At 35.8% G+C, this 27,502-nt stretch overlaps 1 protein-coding gene across 1 annotated transcript in view; it reads left to right on the forward strand.

The window, feature by feature from the left end:
• Nucleotides 1-971: 971 nt before the first annotated feature.
• SKAP2 (src kinase associated phosphoprotein 2) overlaps nt 972-27,502 on the forward strand; it is a 168,306-nt gene continuing 141,775 nt past the window's right edge. The window contains exons 1-4 of the mRNA XM_055590543.1: nt 972-1,215; nt 10,508-10,613; nt 11,219-11,244; nt 18,518-18,625. Coding sequence (XP_055446518.1) covers nt 1,149-1,215; nt 10,508-10,613; nt 11,219-11,244; nt 18,518-18,625 — 307 coding nt within the window. The 5' untranslated portion in view covers nt 972-1,148. The remainder of the gene's footprint in view (nt 1,216-10,507; nt 10,614-11,218; nt 11,245-18,517; nt 18,626-27,502) is intronic.

The raw sequence follows: 27,502 nt of genomic DNA on the forward strand, positions 1-27,502 counted from the left end.
AAGGTTGGACGGTAGAGGAATAAACAATTTATATTGCGATTGGAACCACAATAAAATCTTCCGTTTCCTATCTGAATAAAAAAATATTTATTTTCTTCTACACACACACACACACACACACACACAATAAAGGCATCAGAACGTGTCTTCTTACGTTTTAGAGAAAATCTGTAAAAGGTTTAGAGTTAGAAGACAGTAATTATCTGATGATTAAACTCAGTAAGTTTACTGAGATTATACTCAGTAAGTGATGATTAAACGATCAGGTTGCATGAACAAATTTTATAATTCCGTTTTAGTGGAATTACAGCAATTTTCTCTTTGATGCTTATAGGTGGACAGTGCTATCTATTTCTATTTGTAACTAGAACTCTCTGCGCTTCCTAGTAGGGGAGATCGGTCACCCTCCAAATCTGAATTACGTAGAAGAGTAGTGTAAGAGCCAATCGGAGCGCTCTCTGGAGCAGCTCCGGACTGGCCTCTCTGGGAGGACTGGCGGAAGATGGGACTTTGATGCCATCATGCAATCGGACAATGAAGGCCTTGAATAGGGCGGTCGAAAATTTCATCTGGGGTACTGCGCAAAGTGTTAAACCTTGGCGGGACTGATTAAAACCAGAAAATCTCTCAATTGGAAAACCTGGACGCACCGCAGAGTCCTTATTTTCTGGGACAGTACAGAAATGGTCAGCACTTGCGCCGCTACCAGTGACCAAAATGGCCGCAAAGCGCTTCAGGCGCTGGATCAGGTGATGCAGCCCCAGTCCGCTCTTTCCCACCAGCCGCTCCTCCTCCCGCTCCACGTAGCGGTGGGTGTGGCCTCCCCTGAGGCTCTTCTCGGAGGCAAGGAAAAACCTAGGGATTACACATGCGCAGTTAAGACCTCAGGCCCTTCGGGCCTCCTCCCCGCCCCCCGCCACTCCCACCTTCCCGCCCCAAATTGCCGGGCGGGGCTGGGCCGAGAGTCCAGCAGCTGTGGCTGGGGCTTCAGTGACTTCCTTGTTATGAGCCTCGGCTTGGCAGTGTCCGGACTCTGAGCCCTGCTCTCCTTACCCGGATAGTCCGAGTCTAGATCGCAGCCGCAACCCTAGCGGGTCGGTTCCCCTTTCAGCACAGGTCCTTTCCCCTCACGCCCCGAGCTCCTTAACATGCCCAACCCCAGCAGCATCTCCTCTCCCTACCCCCTCCCCGAGGAAATTAGGAACCTGTTGGCAGGTAAAAAGCGGGAAGGGGGCGGGTAATGTGGCGGGGGCGGGGGCGCGGGGACGGCGAGCCGGCGGGGACAGAAGCATTCGGAGTCTCTACCCTCCCTCCTGGCTCTCCGCACGCCTCCTGCCCAGTGGGAGCGGGACTGGGAGTGGGGAAGTGGGATGTGAGAATGGGAGTGGGCGTGTGTGTTGAAATTTGGTGCGAGGATGGTGGGGAAGCCCTTCTTGGTGGGCTTTGCTAACGCGATCAGGGTATCGTGAAGATTGTGTGTGTGTGTGCGCGCGCGATCAGGGTGTCGTGAAGACTGTGTGTGTGTGTGTGTGTGTGTGTGTGTGTGTGTCACAGAGAGAGAGAGAGAGAGAGAGAGAGAGAGAGAAAGATGGGGAAGGAGAGAGAAGTCAAAGAACTAGTTCTTTGGTCCCTTGGCCGATGGAAGAGAAAGAGATTTCTGAGCTACAGGGGTTAGGAGTTAGGGGTTATGGGACCACAGGGTTTGTCATTTCTAAAACTCCCATTTTTCTTGAACATTCAGCCCACCCATATTTGAGACTTTCAAAGGGGGCCTGACTCTCAAATGACCACTTGTCTTCAGCCTGAGTAACATGTTACAACAAAAAAGGAAGGATGTGTTAAAGTCTAGCTTCCTGTGACAATGAATGTACAGTATTTCGTATTTGCACCCCCATCTTCCCCTTTTCAGTCTTAAGTGACCGTTTGTAGGAACTTAGGAATTAAAGATGCATTCTTCAAGGTTGTTACAAATCCACTGCTACTTCGTTATCTAGTATGGGAGATGTATATTTTCGCTAGGGGCCAATAAAAACATATTTCTGCACAGGGTAGAAAATACGTCCTTTTCTGGGGTAGCAAAAATTTAACCTATCCTGATGCTTTGGAATTCTTCCCATTATTCACTTTGTCATGTGTACATCAGAATTCTGAATATTGAATTTTGATCTAAAATTTTTGGTTTAAGTATCTTTCAATATTGGTCAAGAAAAAGTGGGTTAAAAGTTTCTAAGTCTTAGATGCCTATGATACAATTTGTTTATTTTAACTCTTAAAGCAATATTTAAAATGTGGCATTATATGTAGTTACTGCTAGAGCACTGTGAGACTAAATCTCTTAATATGCTGTTAGAGAAAAAAAAACTAATAGTGTATGAATGCAGACATGTTTTGTGAACATGATTGCAGTGTTATGAATGCATTTGTGGTGGGGTAGTGTTTTACTCTAAGAAATGCTTGTTAATGGGTACCATTGTGGGATATACTGAAAGAACTGTAGGGACTGAGTCAAGGCAGCTTTTATTCCATTTTATGAGAGTTTCAAGTGAGTGCTGATTTTGTTTTACTACAGTTAACATGTTTGTTGTTACCATGCTGGGATTCCTTGCTTAGAATATTATTTTACCAGGTTGGAGAACTGTTTAGCATAACTCTAAAAAGAGAAATCACCATTTTCAGGATATTTTAGGTCTGAATTTTTGGGTTTAAGAAGTAAAGCATAAACCCCTGGATACATGCTTTTAAAGCTTGACAGCTCCACAGTAGACAGTTTGTAATCTGGATCCCACTGGCATAATTTGCAGATAGTATGATATATAGGTTATGAGACTCTATTTTCTGATCCCCATGGATTACAAGTATTTCATGTAGCCCTTGTGTAATTTAATTGAAAGCTTAGAATTAAATAATACTTAAGTTATCTGCCATTGCTAACTTTGTATATACTTTAGCCATTTCTCTGCTCTGTAGTCAGATAATACATAATATCTGAAATTAGCATTTCAAAAATAATCTTCTTGACATTTTCAGTATCTCACATTATTGAAGTAAATCACATATTAAAACACATGAAATACTAAGAACAACTATTAAAACATTAAAGTTCTAGCAATGACAAATTTGGCTTATACTGTATTTTCAAGAGGTATGGGTATGAGGAAATATAAATATCTATGATAAGATATACTTTAAAGAAATGAAACAAGTGAACCAATGTTTCTCAGTTTTCTTTTTAAACTAGCCATTTGAAGAAAAGTAGTTAATGTTTTATGGCTGACTTTAATTAAAATCTTATTTTTGTAGAGAAGTTTTAAAGAATAAGTGAGATCAGCAGTTTTATTCACATTTCGTTTTATTCAAGTGTTTGACTAATAGGGTATGGTTAGATTTAAAATTATTAAAACTATAGAAGAGTTGGCATTGGTTTGAATTTTAAAGGTATTGCTGGCTTACCTGGTTCGTTCTTTGAAACTAAGGACATATTGGCAGTCGTGGTTGTAGTTAACAGTTGAGTGCTCTTAGAATGCATGGCACTATGCTAGAATTCCAAGGCAGGAAAGATACAGAACTAAACTTTGCAAGCATTTAAAATCCCTTCAGAAAGAAAGAATCAAAGCAAAAGATATGCCTATCAAAAAAAATGTTTGGATAGCTCCCATTATGTTCTATGTTCCCTTTATCCAAATTATTATGTCACTCAGATGTATTAAATGTTTGACATTTCAACTGCTTGATAGAAGTATGTGCTCAAATGTATTCTTATCAATTTATTATTTTCTTTCTCTTTTATTTTTCCTTCTGATTATAGTAATTTTAGTCTTTCTTTTCAGTGTTTGTTCCCCCTCCTTCCTATTCCTTTCCTATTCCTTTGCATTTTGTAGAAATGCAAAAATCCATAGAGGTTATCATTCTTAACTTACATTTGATGATGCACTTTAGAAAGTGGCTATATAGTTTGTAGTTATTTATATTTCCATGAAATCAGTATATTCAATGTTGAAAACCTATACTTTTTATAAAAAGTGTTGCATTATTTTCTTGTTCTATGAGTAGAAAAAAACATACAGATTTTTGTTAAAAGCAAGTTGCAAACTGCCACATGCAATACAGGCAAACTTTAATTTTTTTTTCACAGCAATGGAAGAACAAGTTTAACTTGGATAAATAGAAACAAAGGATAATCCCAAATTTTGTCCATATAATCTTCTCCCATGTCCAAATATATTGACTAGGATGAACAGCAAGAATAATCTTGATTTATGTGAGTTTTTCCTCCAGGCAGGCAAGAAAGTGAGAGGAATTAACCGCCCCCCCCCAATCTTGTTTAATCTCCCCTTGAATACTGGTCTGTTCCTGGTTTGCAGTCTGATATTCTCATTTATTTATATTAGGACAGCACATTTAAAAAGGAAAGCTGTAGGAAAATGCTAGTTTCTTTTCATTGAGATAGAAAATGAAACCAATGTTGAAGGAAGAAAATGGGGGTTGTCAGTATGTACTCTGAAAAAAATCAAACCCAAAACAAACAATAACGAGAGCTGTGTCTGCAAAGTGACCCTGAGAGTTTGTTTACTTGGCAGTCTTGATTAGAAATATTGCATTTTCCTCTATTGGGAATTTCTAGGACATTTTAAAAAAACCTTCACACATAATTGATAATCCCTTTAGGGACACTAGATAAGTAATGCAATTCAGCTGAGATATAGGTACACTTTTTTTTTTCTTTTTGAATGCTAAGAATACTATGGTTTGATTTCTACCTTTCAAGTTCCATTTACAATTTGGTCAACATTTTGGTTTTGTTTGTCTTCTGAAAATCATTTATAGTATATCTCATGCCCCATAACTTCCTTCTGGGGCATTGGCCAAGTATGTATTAAGGGAAGAGTGCCACCTACTGAGTCACCAATGGTCACCTACTTCCTTAGCACCTGGTTTTTCCTATAGAGCAAGAACAAGCCTGCCCCATTTTGACAGTAATAACTAATGAGTTTAAAGTTGATAGGAGAACATTTGATCTTACAGTGAAATCAGTCCATGACACTTCTAAGATTTTGTCTTCTAGAAGTAGGAATATATGTTTGTAAATCAAGGGACGAGAAACTGATAGTTTCTTATGTGGGTCAGATACCATAGATGACTTAAGATGTGATGTTAGAATTATTTGCCCATGTTAAGCATACACTATCCTACTTTTTCTTGGCAGGAATTTTTGATTGGCTTTTTTTCCCCAAGACTTTCCTTTTAAAGTATTTTCATCTCAGATTACTAAACAAAGCTCCTGATAGTATGCTTGTATGCATAATTTTATAGTTACTCAATCCAGATTATCACTGGTTTTCTTTTAAAAAAGAAATTTAAATATACTAAAAAGGAGAAGTATAAAAATTTAAAAATTTCTAAATGAGTTTAGCTCTACTTTATCCAGCATTACTGGAAAGAAGGTGGAAACAACAGAGTAAGAAGAGCCTCTGGTGATTTGAAACACAGTTCAGTTCTCTCATAAATTTAAGATTAAGTGTCATATATGGGTGATAAAAGTGGCATAGGCTAGTTTTTATATACTCATTATTCACTTAGTTTGTCTTTTTCAATTAAAGCTAAGTCTATCTTTTTCATTCCACTGAGTTTACATTTCTTTTTCAATCACATGGTGAACACATTACAATAGATGCTACCTAACGGTGAATATAGTGTAAATCTCAGATTAATGTTTTATTCACTGTGGCTTCTTTGAAAATAAGATTTTGATCATTTTAAAGTGCTATTTATCAAGATTCATCTTTTAGAGGCAAAAAATGTTCATCTCTATTCTTCAGTTTTATATCAAAATAAATCACTTAGCCTCCAAAGCCAATTTTGAAAATTTTGTCAGATGAATGGATGGTAAGACTCATGTATGTTTTACTTACCATACTGTGAGAACTTCTTGTGCTTGCTCATGTCCCCTTTTCCATGTTTGAAAAGTCCACAGTTCAACCATGACCTATAAAAGTGCTCCGGTAATCAAGAGAAAGACATTTATTAGACAAATCAGTAACTTTTCAATTCACCATTTCCCAACTTTGGGCATTGAGCTTAATTGGTATACATATACCCAGTTTAACAGATTTTATGTTTTCACCAGTTTGTGTTTGGTAAGACCATACCCTCCTTTACCAGAGATGAAAAGCTTCTCTTTTTGTTTTGGTGCCAACTTCAATTCTAGGCTGGAATTCTTACCACATTAAGTTTAGTGATAGCACCTCAGTGAATACTAAGTGGAACTTGGCCCAATTCATAAAGTAGAGAAAGTTGTGGAATTAAGTCGTGAGGCCATCTGGGGCATGGGGGTATGGTTTGATTGGTTTCACACTTATTTTGTTGATACGGGGCTGAGCACGTGGTGGTGGATTCAGTCTAATTCTTGCCTCTCTCTCCTGTATAGTTCAGGCCATCACAGAGGGTGTGTGTGTGTGTATGTGTGTGTGTGTCTGCACACTTGCATGCCTGCCCAGGGAGGTGAAGTATTGGTTGATTGGGGGACTAGGCAGAAGACACACCAGGTGTTACCTCTGTGACTTGCTTACACTCACCAGTCTGGAAGTCATATTCCAGGCTGTTTGCTGGTGGAGGATGTGAAGGCAAGTGGTCAAACCCTGGCTTTGTTTAAGAGTAGGAACCTGTGCTATGTACTCAGCTTGGAGAAGCTGACAGTTTATAGTTTGCAAGAATTTAAAAACTGTTATAACCTCATGTGGTTTCACTTTTTCACTCTGTAATCAGTATGGAAATTGGTAGTAAACTGTTAGTGTGAGCACTTGTGTGTGTGTGTGTGTGTATTAGATACCTGTCCTAGCCTCTGGGGCTCTAGAGGGGAGATGAGTGGCAGTTTTTCTAGGGGGTCCTATGTACAAGAGAAGAAAGAAGAAGAAGAAAAAAAAAAAAAGGAAAATTGGAGTACCATGTGGTGATTTGGTGTGTGTTAAGTATTTGCCTGTTAGGGATTGAGATGATTATTGAGAGGTTTCTTACTTAAACTGTTTGAGGATTGCTGAGCCAAGACATGATATCATCTTTTAATTCTGTTTTCAGACCTTAACATTTATCTACAGAGCAGTCGCGAATCAGATTATTTTCAGCGGCCCTCTCCCCCGTATCTTTACAGTTATACTGGGAGATCAGGTTTACTCTTGACGGTGTTAAGGTGTAATAGGAGCAAAAATCACCACCACATTTGTATTCGCTGAGTAACTTTTTCCTTGATGATGACTTGGGGACAGAAGCGGATGGAGATGGGGTTAAATGCAGGCGGCGGTGACCTGCGGTCTAAGTGACTGCGCAGAGCAGCGATAGGGGTTGACCTGGTGTTTAGGGGGCACCGGAACTGCGCTTTCTCCACGTGGCCGGGTGGGTCCCTAAGCTTCTTCTCCTCCGCGGAGTACGCGAGTGAGTCAAGATTTCCTCCTCTGAGGATGAGGAATTCTATCGAACTCACCAGGCCAAGAGGCCAGCGAAGACGCAGGCTGACCTTTTCTTGTAATCGAATTACGGCTGTTCCCCGAATTACAGGCAGTCTGGAGACGGTGAAATCTACATATTAACAGAGGGACACGACCCCTAAAGGAAGGCAGGAGAGGGCTTGCTAGTTTACCGTTCGCAAGGCTATTCAGAGCACAATAAAAAGCTTCAGATCTCTTCCAACCTGCCAGAGAAGTGCTCGATTCGCCTAGGACTTTTATTGCTGGCTTTTGAAATATAACCCTGGCTCTGAGCTACAAAGTCACAGATCCAGTCCCATTTGTCTAGCGAGAGCACTGCCCCAAACCAGTGCTCTTTGCGCCCAGCTCTGATGACGGGAACCCTGGGGCTTAACATACCGAGTGTTTCGGACTGCGGAGCTCAAGCATCTCACGGTGAAGCCGGAGAAACTTCTCAGCACACACTCTGTCTTTGCGCCGTGGGAGCGGGTCGGTGCTCGGCGAAGGCCGCGGGCACGTCCACGGGGTCGCCTGCGTCTGTGAGAGGCTGGTTTAGTTCGATTTCAAAATAAATGGGCACTCGATGGATTTTCAGAAAGAAAGGAAAAAAAAAAAAAAAGATTTCAAAAACTTGAAAACCAGTTGAGTTTGTGGGCACCAACAGACTAAGATTATTGCAGGAATCACTTCCACTTTGAAGTTCTTGGTTAAAGAAAAAAAGGGGGGCTGTGTGGAACCGAAGCAGGTTCTATGCTTTTCATATCTCCTTTGTGAAGTAATCTTTAAAAATCAATGTTTATTAAATCTTTTTTTTGTTGCCTTAAACCGTTTTTCTGGCATAAGTTTAGGAATAAATACATTGACTACTCTAAAAATACAGAATTTTCCCCTTGAGCAATCTCTGAATCGCCTCCCCCTAAGAAAACAAACGAGGCATATTCTTCCTGCAGTCTCATACTCTTTCAACAAGAATTTCCTCATAAAATAGCATAGCCTCAATAATTAAAAAAATTTTTGGCACTGTTCAGTTCAGCACTGTTAGGAAACACTATATAGAATGTTACAGCTTTTTGTTTTCTGAGTTTTTATAGAACTGAAAAGACCTTGTAAAGGAATAGCTCTTGGGCTGCAATTCGTTCTGTTATTGCTTCCGGAGATAGAAAATAGATCCCGTTTGTTTAAACTTGGATTGTATAGTGAAAATGTAAAATAGGCAATTAAATACTCATGTGGATGAGGAAATTAAAGACAAATACTGAGTGAAAGTTAAATTAAGCACACTATTGACAAGTCATTATGCCAGTGATTCTCCCAAGTACTGAGTGTACTTGGAGTAAGAGGTGCTACTCCTCTAACTTCACTTTCTTAGTAGATTTATTGGCGTCATCTCAGAGAAGCCAATGATTTTTTCCATTTCAGCTAATAATCTGAATGTCCAGAGGTTGCTTACTCTTCTGGGTACAAAATTTAGAGTTGGGAAGAGAGTGCTTTTTTATAAGTCTGGTTGTTTTGAACTCATTTAAAGGTGTGGGTCTAATTTGCATTGGTACTGGATTATGTCTCTGTGTCCCCCTCTTTGAAACATGGACAGCTCAAGGAAAGAGAAGCTGTGACATTTTGCTTTTGTTTTTTTAGATACTTACTTTTAACACGTCAGTAATGGACTTCAAACCAGAGAGCTATTTAAAAAAAATTATTCCAAGACTAAATTTTAATTATTTCACTTGTCATATTGATTTATTGAAAACTCACCTTTACATAATTTATTACGAGTGTGTAGAATAACAGTTTAATCAGCTTTGCTCATTGGATCAAGGTACTTTTGTAATCAAGAATTTAAAATCAATTTTGACATCTATTTCAAATACTAGGTTTTAACTTGCTAATTGTAAGTACAGTTGAAAGACTATTTGTTACACTGCTTTGAATTGACTAAATATAATATTATTGTATGTTTTGATACCATCTTTATATCAGTGTGAGTTAGGAGACAAATTAGTTAAATAAAAAGAAAATAGAACATATACACATCTCTTCAATATGAAATATGGGTGGTTTATAGGCATACCTACTGAAAAAATTTTAATGGTATCCTCTATATTAAATATCTCATTGAGATTTGAAATTCTGATTATAAAGTTAAAGTTGTACAGTATTTCTTGAACAATAAGAGTGGGGCCATTATAAAATCAAACCAGTAAGAATTAGATGGCATTGCATATTAGAATTAGAAAGCAGCATTAGAGTTTATTAAATTAAAAAAAGAAGCTATGTGAAAATGTTGCATGAGGCCATAGAAATCTTTTCTGTTGGTTACTATATTTTAAAATAGTGGATAAATGTATTTTTGCCACTTTTTCCTTTATTTAAAGAAGTATTTCCAGGTAGTAATGCTAAGACAGGATGCAGGAGCACACAGAATCACGCAACTGATTATCTTTTTTATTTGAGAATAGCTGGCCAGAGTGGGTGGGGCAGGTAGGAACCTAAGAGGAGGGTTTGATTTGGAAATCTTGGCTAGAATAAGGGATTTTTTTTTTTTTTCCTTTAAAGTGGTTAAGCATGACATATGACTGAAAATTGATTATACTGGGAAAAGCAGCCTTTGCCAGAGACATTAGCTTTTATTGATATAATATTGTGAATGACTTGTTCATACAGGAACTTATAAAATACTATAAAATGATAGTAACATATGCATGTAAACTCTGTGCTTGCTTTTATACAAGAGAATTTGTTTATGGGGCACCGTAGTTTATTAAAACTTGCATGTTTCTTCCTGGTTTAATGATGCCAAACATTCAAATAGCATTCGCTGTGCTAAGCATAAGTAGAACATACACATTTTATTAGCTAAGTGGTGAACAGATTTGTCCAATTTAGTGCTTGAAGCATACTTCAACTGTTATGCTTTAGATTGATAAATAACTGTAACAAATTGTACAGATATTAACACTTATGGGTAGAAACAATCATTATCCTATTTGTCTTCACAAAAAAATGATTCTTTCCTATAATTTGTGTCCTTTTTCTTATATTTCATGGTTTAGATGTTGAAACATTTGTAGCAGACATACTGAGAGGGGAAAATTTATCCAAGAAAGCAAAGGAAAAGAGAGACGCCCTTGTTAAGAAGATAAAAGATGTAAAGTCTATGTAAGTCATTTACTTGCCTTTTATTACTTATTTCTTACTTAGAAGAAATGTAATTAACATTTTAATGAAGGACTGATAATTGTGGAGTTAAATTTTTTAGATTCTAATCTAATTGAAGTATTTTAAAGGACAAACTATATTTCTACTATAATAATTTTTAAAAACAGACATACTTATCATAATACCCTTTTTTGTGAATGCTCTTGATTATCTATTTTTCTAAGTATTTTTGCAAAATCCAACTGTTCATTTTGATTATTTGAGAAAATATTTGGTTTCACTGATAAGGTTTAGGTAGGTTGAGAATTTTAACATGAATATGGAAAATACCTCCAGATACTCAAATGAATAAGTGTAATTTAAGTTGTACATATTAATAATATATTCTAATTTTACTACTGTAACTTGAGTCTTTAAAAATATCTTTAGTATAAATTCATTGGCCTTTTGGAATTACCATTTCAGGATAGGAAGTAATTTTTTTCTTTAAATATATATTCATAGTATAGATTTTAAAATAGATTTGAATCATTGCCACTGATTAGATCTTATTTTGATTTGTTAACCTTTATTTTAAAATATAATGTTATTGCTTTCTTTTACAGTTATCTTCAGGAATCTCAAGACAAAGGTAAATTTTCAAGTTTTGTTAAACCTGTCATTTTTTTTTTCCCTTGCAGAGATTTTCAATAGGAGAATCTGACACATGCTGAAATTTGATAGTTGGAATCAAAAATTTAAATTTCCATGTTGTATACCTAGACTTTCAAGATGAGAGTGCTAGCTCCCCCTGCTGAGAATAAAATTAAAAAACTTATCTAGAATCTACCCTGCACAGTCTTTTGATACAGAAATCTGTGTTTAACATTCTTAGGTTTTGTGGTTCTTGGGGTTCATTGTGGCAGAAATTTGTTAACCTAATTTGTATAACCTTCAGTTATACATGGAGGACTTTGGTGAGGCAGAGGGAAGATACCAGCCCAACACCATTTAATCCTGTAGAGATTACTTTATAGTGGTGATGGGAGCAGGAGGGCCTGTGGCTGAGTGCTCATAGGTGACATTTCTAAAGGATAATTGTTTTGAAAACTATCAATTTTTGTTTGAGAACATGAGTAAAATCTGTTTCACATGCTAGTTTTTATTATTCTTGTGTTTCTTTTGAGATGAATAAATGTATGCAATAGACATATTCAAAGAAGGTAATTCAGTTTCCTTTTTTGGAAATATGTGAGAGTGCTGATAAGCTGATTGTCTTCCTTTAGATTTGAGAGACAGCTGCTGAGTGTACTGAAAACCAAGTTTAGAAAGGCGTAGGACGTCTCTACCTTTGACGTCTTCAGTTCTGTAAGAGAAACTTGGTATGGCCCTTACTTCCATGATGCTAATTCATGGGTCATGACCTGAAGCCTGTGGATGCTGGTATGAGGGTCAAAACGTGAGGTCAGTTAACTATGTGGAGCTAGGCTCTGGGTTTGGGAGGAGCAGTGTGGCATCTTCTAACTGGGGTTAGTTAGCAGATACCACAGAGAAACTCATATCTCTGCTAACTGATAAGTGAGAGAGTAATGACAGTTTCAATAAACCAAGTACTTAAGCAGACAAACCTAAAATCAGTTAAAAGGAAGCCACAGTTTCTTTTCACATTGTCATCAAGACTGTTGTGATTGGAGGAAATAAGAGTTTTTTTTTCCATGTTAAATTTTTAGACACTATTAAATAAAGGGAAGAGCAGGAAACTTCTCTCCACAAATGCCTACTTATTTGTACTCTACAACGAATCCTAAACTGTGGGTTTAATCATGTTGCATTTTGCTTAGCTGAGTATAGAAATAATGCATTTATGCGTTTTAATTATAACTTTTATACAAAGCACTGTTTATAGGGGAATATTACATATCAGATTCTGCCTTTTTTTCTTAAAACACACGTTTTGTTCTAGTGACTATTGGACTCTCATTGTGACTTCATTATTTGTACATTAAACATTTTTAAGCTAAGAAAATGTGAGAGTATAAAGTCATTGCAGAATTGCGTATGATTCAATAATGGGATAGGAATTTTCCCTTTGGTATTCTGGTTTAGGACTTGTTCAGGTGTGTGGATATTAAAATTACATTACTGAGATACATTCTTTGTCTCTAAAGAGAATGGAGGTTTATATAGTATTTGATAAAAATTGAAAAATGAGCCTAGAATACGAGTTCAAATAACACAGAATTCAGAGATTCCCCATAATCATTTTCCTCTGAATAAGTCATTTGTAGTTCAATACTGCTGTATTGAGTTAACTAATCACCAAGAGTGCCTGCTCAAAAGTAAGCCTGTGGCTAAATTAGATCTATACCTTGGAGAAATATGAGAAGCTAAGTAATTTTATGCCATTCTGCCCTTAAAGTATAATTCAGCTGTTCTAAAAAGACTACTCGTGTCATTGGTTAGAAATATTAAAGGGATCTTAGTACAGGCTTAGTTGTTGAATAAGCAGTTGTTCAAAATACATCTTTTTTTAAAAATAAGAATTTATTAATAGATCTCTGTATTGAATAAATTTAGTTCATCTAAGTATATTTTGATAATGCTGCTTTTCTTCTTTTTCCTTACATTTTCTTCTTGGGGTTTTTGGATTGTCTTTATCTAAGGAGACCTGGGCAGAATTCCTTTTGGCTGTTTCCTCTCTCTCAGGTCAATATGGGGTCACAGTGAAGTGACCAGAGGCTGTTTTCCTCCTTTTTTACCTTTATACTCCTATTTTTTTCACGTGCTATTTTTTACATGATGGTTAAGTACCATTTTAATAATACTGGGACAAAAAAGGACCTGGAAGAGCATTCTTAAATAAAGTGAATTAATTCACATTTATTCATCTTGAATAAATGATTTGTTACTTTCTCTAATGTACACAGATGTCTGCCATCCTTCCTTGCTTTCCTCTCACATCTCTTCTTATAACCTTTAGATATTGTACATGACATAACTATCTAACCATAGTTTTTTATTCTTTGTTGCAATATAGCTTCGTAATATAAAGTATACTCCTAAATACAGGCTTCATGCCCTAGAATTATGCTAATTTTAGAATTGTGATTATTTTAGAATTTGTTCTCTGTCACATGACAAGGTCATAGCACTCTTAAATGTGACTTGAACTACATTACTACTTGAGTAAACAGTGTTGTTGACTGAGTATAAAATAGAATTTTCTAATACATATTAGGTATATAATAAAAAAGTTTTACTTGTAGTTGTATCTTGTCCTTATATCAGGCTTGTTTGACTCCAGTGATGATTTTGGTATTGTTATTTTCTTTACAGAATGATTAAGATAATGTGAAGATAGCTATGCATGGCACATAGTGTTCAATATTATATTAATGTGTTATTCTCAGATTCAACTTCATTATCAAGAAGATTTAGTAAATCTTGATTTATAATTCAATCTTTAAATAAATTTCAAGGAAACCATAAATTACTAAAAGAAGAGCATGCATTATTAACATGAGACAAATATTTTCAAGAGAATGTTTTTCAAATATTGATGTCTACAGCTTTAAAAAATGTGAATATATTGTTTTCAATTCCCTTTAGATGTCATAACTAAAAACTCATTTTCTCCTTTAGAATATTTTTCCTTAAATTAAAACTATTTTGTAGATTTTTCCCTAAAACTCCATTGATGTTGAATATGAATAGATTTACTGAGAAAGCAACTTTCTTTGACCTCATTGGTATTATTAAGTTTATTAATAGACTAAACTGCTTTTTTGAGTAACAAGGCGGTTAGGTAAGAAGGGACCCATTTTAGTTGGTTCTGATAGAATCCTTCAGAACAGCAGAAGAGTCATTTTGGATTGTGTTAAATTTCCTTACTTTTACCCTTTCTAACATAGTATATGTTCTGTTGAAAGTTAGCTCCCCAGTGAAATCTGCACAAATAACTTGCAGCTCCTCCACCCCATCTCTGGCCTTACACAAATGTGTTAAGCATATTTGAGTTTGGGGGCCTATAGCAGTAGAAGTGTATTTCAAAGGTAGTGCTTGAGGAATGGTGTCCTTCTTTTAAAATTGCTTCATATTTGCATGCTATAAATTAGCCCTTGTGTGGTAGGAGAGTTGTGCAGTGAATCTTATTTGTGGTGAATCAAATCTTCCAAATTTTCAAGGATTAAACTACAGATTCCCTTAAGAAGTGACAAGTTAAGTGCTTAATTATGTCTATTTAGCTGTGTATTATTAGTTGAGAAATTATTTTGGACACATGAACTAAGTAGAAAATTAGAAATTAATATTTTTCATTCAAGTAATTTCCTCCACCGAGTTTGTCTTTCATTTTCTATGAAAGGGAATGGTTATCATCTGAATTTTAGATATGTTATTTAGTTTAATGTTTACCTGATTGCATCTAAAATAGGACTATATTTGCTAAAACAAGCTGTAGGTTGGTTAAATCACCTTTCGTGGTGGGAGAGATCATGACTGTTGATGGGCTTTTATCTCCAGGCATTTAGGAAAACATTAATTGATCATGGAGCTATATTAAAAAGAAGGGGTAATAGTGATTTGAAACCAACTATTAAAAATTTAAAAATGTTTTCCAAAGAAATATGTTGCTGTGGTACGATTAAGCCTTGATTTTGCTGTGTTGTTTAACTCACCAATGAAATTATAGGATGAGAAGTCTTGGATCATTGTCTTTTAGATTGTTAACTTTGTATCGTTAATTAAACTTTTGAAAGTTGTGGGATAAATCAAATGCTTTTCTAGGGAAACAAGAAACAGTATTAATGAGCAACAACCCTATAATTATCCTTCTGAGTACATAACAGGGACACATTCATGTCTTTTCTTTGCGCAATAACTTTTACAAAGAAGTATTTTTAAACTGATCATTAATTTTATGACCATAGAAATGAGATGCAAAATTTATGCTGTTGTCATTGGCACAGGCTCAAGGCACCACTGACATTATGTGTGATTGTAATAGAATGGCTGCCAACTAATGCTTCTGTAGACATTTCATTTGAGCAAGCTTTTCTTTTAGATGTCTGATTAGCTGTAATGCTTTCAATTATGTCTGTAAATTGTATTGGATACGTTTACCTGATGCTCATTGTTGCTTTGGAGTTCAGTTTTCTATTACACAAACACAAGTTGAACATTTTCCTTGTAATTTATCGAAGTCTTTGTAGGTATAGCTGCAAGTACTCAGCCCCTGGGGAGAAAAAATGCTTTGTACTACTCAACAGCGACCCCTGTGTTCAATTAAGGCCCCTTATAATATAGCTGGTCTTTGTTGAGTTGAAAAAAATTAGAGAGTCAGGGAAAAGGGGTAAATCATCACTGGAAGAACAGTAACATGAAGACCATTTTGAAAAATGATGTATTTTTTCAACTGCATGCAAGTTAAAAAGGGAATAACCCTGTACAGATACCACAGAGATTCATCTTCTTTACTTTCTGAATTAAATTCAAGGGAAGCTTAAAAAAGGGAGGAAGGGGGCTGGGAGGGAAGAAATAAGGCCAATAGCAGTATGTAATGTATTTTTGTCTTAGATAAATATAAATGTCATAGTAATTAAAAGAACCAACCTATGAAATGAACTGCAGTTCTTAGAATGGGGAAATTGAAGATAATTTCACTTTACAATCCAAAAACTGTTCTTTTAAAAAAAAAAAAACAAACACAAAAACAAAAATAAAGCCCACAGAGGTCTTTAACATGTCAGTGACTAATTTGTGTAGAATATTCTTCCTTTATATTAAATATTATTGTATTTATAGCTTTAATAGTGATCTTTTTGCTGTGTATGTGTACATGCATGGATATATACACAATATATACAATGGATATCATCCAAGGATAATAAACTAATTCTGATTTTTTAAAACTTAAAATTGTTTTTGTTTATTTCCACATAGAATTTAATAGATTTAAGCCTGAGCATCTGAATTTTTAAAAAGATTCTTTCCATGAATCATTAGCTTTATTGTCATATTTATATATTCTTAATAGTGTAATGTGCTAACTGCTGAGTTATAGTGATGTGGTTGAAATGTCCTAATACTTTTTTCACAGCAAGATTTATAGTTTATGATATGAAATACCTTAGAAAATTTATAACATAAAAATTTTTACTTTGTTAGGAATAGAAGGATATGCTAACAATCTTGAACAGTTTAGAATTTTGTGATCTTTACACCTGTGTATTCCATGAGCTATCATTTCACGTTTAAACATATTTTTACTAGAATTTTATGAGGTTCTGTCTTACCTCATATTTTAAATCAGACCACTCTTCATTCCATAAGAGAAATATTATAAAGGATCACTGAGTATTCTGAGAAGTACTTTGATCATCTTGAAAGAAAGATAAATTAAGATCTGAAGAAGGAGCAGTATTTGTACATGTTTCTTGGAATTTTAATTGGGAAAGAAGCATCACCATGTATGGTGCACCTAATGGTGTAATCATTAAGGACAGTAAGGTAGTCATCTCTATAGTCTGCTCTTATTGTCTTGGTGGGAGATGTCCTTATCTTTACTTTCAGGGTAGGGATGATAAATGTTGATAAAATGTCAGAATTTTAAGAAAATAGATACGAATATTTATTTTTATTATTTTGAAAGTATTGTCTTGAAAGAGGCTATTTTCTCTACCAAAATATGGTGAAAGTAGGGTGCAACCCATCAGAAGAATGTCGGAGAATACAGACATCATTTTGGAGAGCCCAGTGGCTTTAATCTGGATCTGCCCAGCAACTGTGATCTAAAAAGTGGTACTGTAGGCACTCGAGGGTTCCTATGGAGATTTTTCGCTATGGTTTTTAGGTAATACCTGAGGTGGCTGGTTTTCTCTTGAATTTCTAACAAGTAGCTTGAATTGTTAACAAATCATTGATATGGTATTAAGCATACCTTTTTCTTTCTTGTTGAATATGGATGAAGAATGAGTGGTTAGGTATGGCTAGTATATAGTAAATGTTTGAATCACTCTTTTAAAAAATTATTCTAAATGAGTATATGGAAAAACCCAAACCACAAGATTTTATTGTGGAGATTAAATGACTTCACCCAATCAGCCTAAGGTTTGGAAATCATCTAGAAACCTAGCTAGAATATAAAAAAATAGCATATCACTGAATGAAGAATTGAAAGTGTCTAGTTTGTAAATCGCCTGGTCTGAATTTAAAGGTTTATATGGATTTTAAAGCAGTTTTTCTGTAAAAGATTCCTGCTCTTAAAAATGCAACTGAGTATCTTTAATCTGTTCAAATGTAATTGTGTGATTTTTACTGAAAATGTAAAATGTTCATATGGCTTTGATTTATCAATTTCTCATCATCATTTTTCCAGTTATTGAGTAGGTAAATGGAATTAACTGAATTATTTTTTCTGTTGTTTGCCATGCTTTTTTTGGTTGCTGTTATTGTTATTTTGGTTTTGTTTTGGATACACACCATCTTTTAACCTTTTTCTAGTATTTTATATTCATCTTTGTAGAGACCATAATAATTTTGTAACTTGTACCCTTTTGTAACAGAAAGAAGCAATTGTATACTGACTTTCAAAAACTATTACTTTTATCTAAATTACAACAGATACACATTAAAATAGGATCTGTTTTTACCTAGTTCAAAAAGTTTTCTTTGTTCTTCCATGAAAGTGACTGAATTTAATAGTACCATTTACCTCTTTGACAAAGTAACACTCTTTAAAGATGGCTAAATTATAAAAGACTTTTCCCTGATTCTTTTCTGTTTGTTTTTTAAGTAGTATTTTTTAATTTACTTTTTATATTATATTGGGGTATAGTTGATTTACAATGTTATGTCAGTTTCAGGTGTACAGCAGAGTGGTTCAGTTATAATGTGCATCCATTCTTTTATCTCTGATTCTTTCATAGGTGATGCAGAAGATGGAGAAGAATACGATGACCCTTTTGCTGGGCCTCCAGACACTATTTCATTAGCCTCAGAAAGATATGATAAAGATGATGAAGCTCCCTCTGATGGTATGTTACATTTTCCCATAGATTATACCTCTTGACACTCTTAACACAGAACAATGCAATATGTAAAGGTGGTGATCTTGTCAGAAAGCAGATAAACACAGAAGCTGCGGTTAACTTACCTTTACCAGAACCTTTTAAGGAACAGAAGAGCTCTCTCTAGTGGTTTTCCTAAGTATGTAGTTCCTTCTTCTAGAAAATTTTCTTTACTTGAATTTTGAGGAGAGTACTTGTATCCTATCATCATATAAATATTATTAGTATACTTGTTGGTTAATATAATATTATCAGATTCTTGCTTAATTTTATTGGGCTGCTTAATGGCTTGTTGTATTATTTATTTTATAAATAATGAAAAAGATTTTTGATCTTTTTTCCTGAAAACTTCATACAAAATGAGTTCATAAAATATTAAATTAATTATTCCTACATTGCCTTCTCTCATCGAGACAAGTTTTCATCGAATGCTTCTTTTATATACATTTTCATTTTTATAATTATCATCTAAAAATATCTCATATTATACAGTAATATTATAGTATTTTGTATTAATTGAAATGGTAATACAATTGATTCTTTATCTCTTAGTAATTTTTAAAAACTTCCAAAGTTATGAAACTTGTTTTTACCCTAGCATGTACTTTGTTGTGCCACCCAGTCGAGTGCATCTGAACTATAGAGACTTATGAGGGTGATATATAGTTACAAATTAAGAATGCATATTGATAAATTACCCATGCATATTAATTTGTGGCACTCAAAGTTTCACATAGACATAGAAATGAATAATGCCTTCTGCCACTATATGATGATCAAACTGTGCAGTTCCATCTCTAAATACAATTGCTGAATGAAAATATGCTTCCTGCAACAGAGCACTCCACATTTTATGTTATCCAGATTATTCCCTTTGGAAACATAAATTGCTTTTATGAGGTATAAAATTATGTCTATTGCAGAACAGGGATAAGTCAAGTACATGCATAAGTGATAAACATTCTAACCGCTGATTCAGAACAACACAATCTTTTTTTTATATTCAGAACTTTGTACAATGTGTAGCAACAATAATCATATCCATTTTGTGTCAAATTTTACATTTTGGCAAACGTTTAATATATGTTTTTAAAAGGAAAGAATTTCTTTCTCTTATAGGTTCTATTTTTTTAAAATGCATATTTCTCTTCAGTTACACTTAGTATATGAAACAGAGCATTACCCTTTCTAACGTATCTTCAAAAGCATTTCTATTAGAAAATGTTTTATCATTGATGAAGTAATATTTTCAGGCAAAACAATGAATTATTGTTTGAGTTGAACTATTTTTCAGACACATTACAATGGTTTGTTTTGCTTGTCTGTAAAATGTAAGTATACAGAAATGAGTTTGTTTGTATGTATACATATATGAAGAATATTTATCTTATGAAAATATATATATATACACACATACAAATATATTCATAGACTATATATGCTCAGGCTTTCTCAAAATAGCATAAATATTTTGATGTACAAGAGAGCATTATGTACCTTCTTGAAAAAATAACAACCTTAGAAATCCAACAATTAAATATCTGTGAGAGCCAGTGATTTGTTAGGAAAAATAATTGCTATTGTATAGTGCATTTACATGATTATTTTTTTAATGGGTAAATAATTTGTCATATGTTTGTTTTCATAACCACATATACAGGAAATATATTAATAGCACAAGAAGATTTACTGTTAAAGCATTGTCAATATTTGAATAGTGTTTAATAAATTATATTTATGTGTAACATTTAAATTTTAGCTTGTTAAATATTGCATTTTCATCAGTGTTTATATAAGCAATTCCTAGATTGAAATTTTAACTTCTAGTATTATTCATTTTTGGTATATAAACAGTGCTAGTTTTGATAATTTTATATTTTCTCCTAAGAATGTTATAAGTTAATTTTAAAACTACTACTTGAACTTTTAATTTCCACTCTAAAATATTATCTAATCATATTAGTTTTTTCTCCCTGCAACTTAGATTTTATATGTGTTCCCTTTCCTTTGCTGAATAAATTTTCCTTCATTGTGTGACCTTAGTGTAATGATATATTAATTATAAAATGATAATACATTTAACAATAAGTGTAACTAAATTAGCATGGGTCACCAAAAGGCCTTTTGTCAAATCAGATTGTTGTTTTGTCCTTTTGACTTTTACCTTATGGTAGGCACTAAACAAAGTATCTCAACTTTGATGGATTATAAACTCCAAACATGATATGTATTTTTCATAATGCTAATGTAATTTTCAAGGTACTGAAAAGGTCAAACCTGCACATCTCTGTGCATTCTAAGTCTGTCTTTTCCTTTAATATTTCTTTTTCTCTGTTCCTCTGGTTCAAAAGTTCAGTCAGTTCCCAAATGGCTACCTAATTTTCCAGTTATTCCCTCAAGCCATATGTGTTTTGGTTTCTTTATGGTTTATTAGGTACTGTAGGAAAGTAGCATAAGTTATATCTTCTAATGAAATTCAAGCACACTTCAGTGATGCTTCGACTTGATTGCTGGTAGCAATTAAATCACAGCCAAGGAGAATAATGCATATTCTCACAAGGTCCAGACGCCCTATAGAAATTGAAAGGGAATGAAAACAGAAAACAAAAACAAAGTCTTCAAACCCTGCCAGACACACTGTTTCCAGCCTGCCTTTTTTTTTTTTTTTTTATTGGCCAACTGCCTGATTGATAGCAAAATCATAACTTGCTGCATGCTAACAGGCAGAGTTCACTTGTAGGTTATTGTGAACTGATAAAGGGTTAGATGGAGTTTTGATTTTCACATTGGACCTTGGTACACTAGATTAATGGAATTTCAATGAGTGACTAGAGTAGCCACAGCTTTGTCAGAGAAACAAATGGAGATTCTATAGTCATGTCTACTCATTAATACTAGTTGCCTGAAAGGTGTGCTGCTTCTCTATACAAAAGAGTTGATATAATTGATTTTCGAATGGTTCTTTGAAAAAAAGTACCTTATTGATGAGCAGAATTGTAACATAAATGGTGACAGATTTTCGTAAAGCTTGTAGCTTAAAAATATTGTACTTTGTAATTTTTCTTCTCTCTCTTTAGAAACGCTTTTTATTTTTTGAGGGAAATACATTTCATAAATGATTTCATGGCTGCTGTTAGTTTCATTTTGATTTGGTAACAAAAATTATGTTTATTAGAAATTTCATTTTATTAACTTTATGCTGTTATTTTTTCTGAAAAACTTAAATCATAATGATTTCTAGGCTTTTGTAGGTCACTGTTAGTTTAATGCTATCATATGGCTGGGTATATTGAAGTGTTAATAGAAATGATGCATGTCAGTAATCTTACAAAATTAGAGATAATGAAACTTAAGACCTTAGAATATCCCTTATCATACATGTTAAAGTGTTTGTTTAGGCAGTAAGATAGTAGATGCAGGGTAGCTTTTAGATACCATATAATGATTTGTGTTTCTGTTTTTCTATTCTGAAACCATTTTTCATTCATTTCCATTATTTGTGAAAGAAAGCTTCTAACAGTGTAGTGTGGAAAGTCCCTAAGGTAGAGTGAAAGGATTCAGTGAGCTAGAAGACGTGTATTGGCTGGCCCATCGATGTTAGGTCGAAGAATCCCAGTGGACATTTGTTACAAATCTGATTCAGTCCTAGACCATAATCACTTTGTGGATAGAATCTGGAACCTCTAGGGCAGGCATATAGAAAGAGACAAAATGAAGCTTAAGATAGAAAATATTCATTCATTGTCCTGGTATTTTCTTAACTAAAGATTCCCAAGTAATAGAGGTTACTAAAAACTGTGGACATTATAAGAACATAGGTTTGTATGAAAAAATACTTGTTGAGGTATGCAACTATTTCAAAACTTTGGGATTAAGAAAAAAGGCTATGCTGTTTTGATCATCATTTATAATAGTAGAATATGTTTTCTCAGTTTTTGGTATAGTTTTTCTTGAAGAAAAATCAGTATATGAAAATTTGAATTTATAAAGCATATAAATCATTTATTCCAAAGGATTGCTTTGATTATCTCTATGATGCCTATAAATAATGAACTCTCATAATGCATCTATAGCCAGCTTAGATATATACACTCCATGTGCACAATCTAGATTTAGTGTGTCAGTTTTTACACATTATACACCATCTTTTGAGGAAGATTTTTTTTTTATGTAAAGTTTAGGTGTAGCACTAGTCAGGTCTTATAAAAGCCAAGCAATAGATGTGTTATTTTTCTCTGTGTTCCAATAGAATGTAAGTAATGTTTAAAACCAGGAAAAGCAAGGTTCTTTTCTATGGCCAAGAAGCCTGTGGGCTGCTGCCCAACCAGGGATGGAATCCATACCTGCTTCAGTGGGAGTGCAGCTTTAACCACTGGACCACCAACGAAGTCCAACAAGTTTCTTTCAGTAACTGGCCATTTAGGGTAAATGTTTTCGAACTATAGTGTCATGTGGTTTTTGATAATAAAAATCATACTATGTAATTTAATCTAAATTCTGAGAATTTAGATTAATTTGCAACTTACACATTTCTTTGTATACATAACTTCTTGTTGCACTTGTGCTTTTATTTTTTACTTTTTTTTTTACACTTGTATTTATTTGTCTGTTTTTGGCTGTGCTGAGTTTTCATTGCTGCTCTCTAGTTGTGGTGCGTGGGCTTCTCCTTGCATGCTGTTCTCTTGTTGTGGAGCATGGGCTCTCGGGCATGAAGGCTTCAGTAGTTGTGGCCAGTGGGCTTAGCTGCTCCTTGGCATGTGGGATCTTCCTGAATTAAACTCATGTCTCCTGTGCTGTCAGGGGGATTCTTTACCACTGAGCCACCAGAGAAGCCCTGGTGGTTCTTTTAATATACCATTTGCTAGCTTGTGTTAGTGGAGAAGGCAATGCACCCCACTCCAGTACTTTGCCTGGAAAATCCCATGGATGGAGGAGCCTGGTAGGCTGCAGTCCACGGGGTCGCTAAGAGTCGGGCACGACTGAGCGACTTCCCTTTCACTTTTCACTTTCATGCATTGGAGAAGGAAATGGCAACCCACTCCAGTGTTCTTACCTGGAGAATCCCAGGGACGGGGGAGCCTGGTGGTTGCCGTCTGTGGGATCACACAGAGTTGGACATGACTGAAGTGACTTAGCAGCAGCAGCTTGTGTTATAGTAGTATAAGAACAATGATTATTTTAGTCCTCTGTAATATGTATAGTCTAGCTTCAAGTACTTTGGTAGAAGTGAGGGGTTATAGTTTGGGGAAATGATAAAAAGTATAAAACATATTTTTACACTCAATATTGTGTGTTTGGAGATACAAAGTATTGTTGTTTGGTCACTCAGTTGTATCTGACTCTTTGTGACCCCGTGGACTGTAGCATGCCAGGCTACCCTGTCCTTTACTGTCTCCTGGAGCTTGCTCAAATTCATGTCCATTGAGTCAGTAATGCCATACAACTATCTCATCCTCTGTCATCCCCTTCTCTTCTTGCATTCAGTCTTTCCCAGTATCAGGGTCTTTTCCAATGAGTTGGCTCTTCGCATCAGGTGGGCAAAGTATTGGAGCTTCAGCTTCGGCATCAGTCCTTCCAATGAATATTCAGGACTGATTTCCTTTAGGATGGACTGGTTGGATCTCCTTGCTGTCCAAGGGACTCTCAAGAGTCTTCTCCAACACCACAGTTCAAAAGCATCAATGATTCAGCACTTAGTCTTCTTTATGGTCCAACTCTCACATCCATACATAGCTACTGGAAAAACCATAGCTTTGACTATACAGACCTTTGTTGGCAAAGTGATGTCTCTGATTTTTAATATGCTGTCTAGGTTTGTCATAGCTTTTCTGCCAAGGAGCAAGTGTCTTTTACTTTCATGGCTGCAGTCACCATCTGCAGTGATTCTGGAACCCAAGAAAATAAAGTCTGTCATTCTTTGCATTGTTTCCTCATCTTTTTGCCATGAAGTGATAGAACCTGCTGCCATGATCTTTGTTTTTTCAATATTCAGTTTTAAGCCAGTTTTTTCACTCTCCTCTTTTACCTTCATCAAGAGACTCTTTGGTTCCTCTTCACTTTCTGCTATAAGGGTTGTGTGGTGTCATCTGCTATCTGAGGTTATTGATATGTCTCCTGGCAATCTTGGTTCTGGCTTGCCCAGCATTTCACATGATGTACTCTGCATATAACTTAAATAAATAGGGTGACAACATTCAGCCTTGATATACTCCTTTCCCAATTTTGAACCAGTCTGTTGTTCCATGTCTGGTTCTAACTGTTGCTTCTTGACCTGTCTACAGATTTCACAGGAGGCAGGTAAGGTTGCCTGGTATTCCCAGCTCTTTTAAGAATTTCCCCCAGTTTGTTGTGATCCACACAGTCAAAGGCTTTATTGTAGTCAATGAAACGAAGTCAATGTTCTGAAATTCTCTTGCTTTTTCTGTGATCCAAAGTGAAAGAAAGTGAAAGTGAAGTTGCTCAGTTGTGTCTGACTCTTTGTGACCCCATGGACTGTAGCCTACCAGGCTCCTCCGTCCATGGGATTTTCCAGGCAAGAGTACTGGAGTGGGTTGCCATTTCCTTCTCCACGAGATCTTCCAGACCCAGGGATTGAACCCAAGTCTCCCGCATTGTAGGCAGACGCTTTACCATCTGAGCTACCAGAGAAGCCCACATTGCCATTCCCGTCTCCAGGAGACCTTCCCGACCCAGGGATTGAACCTGGGTCTCCTGCATTGTAGGCAGACGCTTTACTGTTTGAGCCACCAGGGAAGTTAAAAGGCGTTAGCAATTTGATCTCTGGTTCCTCTGCCTTTTCTAAATCCAGTTTGAACGTCTGGGAGTTCTCGGTTCACACACTGTTGAAGCCTGGCTTGGAGAATTTTGAGCATTACTTTGCTAGCACGTGAAATGAGTGCAATGGTATGGTAGTTTGAACATTCTTTGGCACTGCCCTTCTTTGGGTTTGGAATGAAAACTGACCTTTTCCAGTCCTGTGGCCACTGCTGAGTTTTCCAAATTTGCTGGCATATTGATTGCAGCACTATAACAGCATCATCTTTTGGAATTTGAATATGTAAGGTATACACAGCTGTAAAATATTTTTATGATACAAAGACATATATGAATAAAATAAAAACACAGAACCATTGAGAATCATCTTTTTAATTTTTATGCCATTGAATGAGAAAATACCTCACTATAAAACAAAGTAGACAAATAAGACTATAATGAAGTGGGCTATTTAAGAAATATTGCAAAAATAATAAAACTCAACATTATAAAAAATTATGCATCTTTAATACAGTATATTAGTGGTTATGTACACAATTCATGAAGAAAGGAATAGGAGACCTTGGCAGGACAATGGGGAATTCAAAGATGAAGAAAATAAAGTTCTAGTTTCAAAAGACTTATAATCTAGTTAGAAGAATATAAAATAAGGCAATTAGCAATGTAAGTTCTAACAAGTAGTCAGTTCAGTCACTCAGTCATGTCTGACTCTTTGTGACCCCCCATGGACTACAGCACGCCAGGCTTCCCTGTCCATCACCAACTCCTGAAGCTTGCTCAAACTCATGTCTATCGAGTTGGTGATGCCATCCAACCATCTCATCCTCTGTCATCCCCTTCTCCTCCTGCCTTCAAACTTTCCCAGCATCAGGGTCTTTCTTTTCCAATGAGTCAGTTCTTTGTATCAGGTGGCCAAAATATTGGAGTTTCAGCTTCAGCGTCAGTCCTTCCAAAGAATGTTCAGGACTGATTCCCTTTAGGATTGACTGGTTTGATCTCCTTGCAGTCCAAGGGACTCTCAAGAGTCTTCTCCAGCACCACAGTTCAAAAGCATCAATTCTTCAGTGCTCAGCTTTCTTTATAGTCCAACTCTCACATCCATACATGACTATTAGAAAAACCATAGCTTTGATTAGACGGGCCTTTGTTGGCAAAGTAATGTCTCTGCTTTTTAACATGCTACATTGGTCATCTCTTTCTTCCAAGGAGGACTTCCCTGGTGGCTCAGATGGTTAAGCGTCTGCCTACAATGCGGGACACCCGGGTTCCATCCCTGGGTCAGGAAGATCCTCTGGAGAAGGAAATGGCAACCCACTCCAGTACTCTTGCCTGAAATATCCCATGGATGGAGAAGCATGGTAGGCTACAGTCCATGCGGTTGCAAAGAGTTGGACATGACTGAGCCACTTCATTGGGTAGCCTTTCCTTTCTCCAGGGGATCTTGCCGACCCAGGGATCAAACCCAGGTCTCCCACATTGCAGGCAGATTCTTTACCAGCCAAGCCACAAGAGAAGCCCAAGAATACTGGAGTGGGTAGCTTATCCCTTCTCCAGGGGATCTTCCTGACCCAGGAATTGAACTGGGGGTCTCCTGTATTGCAGACGGATTCTTTACCAACTGAGCTATCAGGGAAGCCCCACTTCTTCACTTTCTTCCAAGGAGCAAGCATCTTTTAATTTCATGGCTGCAGTCACCATCTGCAGTGATTTTGGAGCCCCTAAAAATAAAGTCTCTCACCGTTTCCATTGATTCTCCATCTATTTGCCATGAAGTGATGGGACCTGATGCCATGATCTTAGTTTTTCAAATGTTGAGCTTTAAGCCAACTTTTTCAATCTCCTCTTTTACTTTCATCAAGAGGCTCTTTAGTTCTTTGCTTTCTGACATAAGGGTGGTGTCATCTGCGTATCTGAGGTTATTGATATTTCTCCCGGCAGTCTTGATTCCAGCTTGTGCTTTGTCCAGCCTGGCATTTCACATGATGTGCTCTGCATATAAGTTAAATAAACAGGGTGACAATATACAGCCTTGGCATACTCCTTTCCCAATTTGGAACCAGTCTGTTGTTC

This window comes from Bubalus kerabau, chromosome 8, assembly GCF_029407905.1.
Source record: "Bubalus kerabau isolate K-KA32 ecotype Philippines breed swamp buffalo chromosome 8, PCC_UOA_SB_1v2, whole genome shotgun sequence".
Classification (NCBI taxonomy): domain Eukaryota; kingdom Metazoa; phylum Chordata; class Mammalia; order Artiodactyla; family Bovidae; genus Bubalus; species Bubalus kerabau.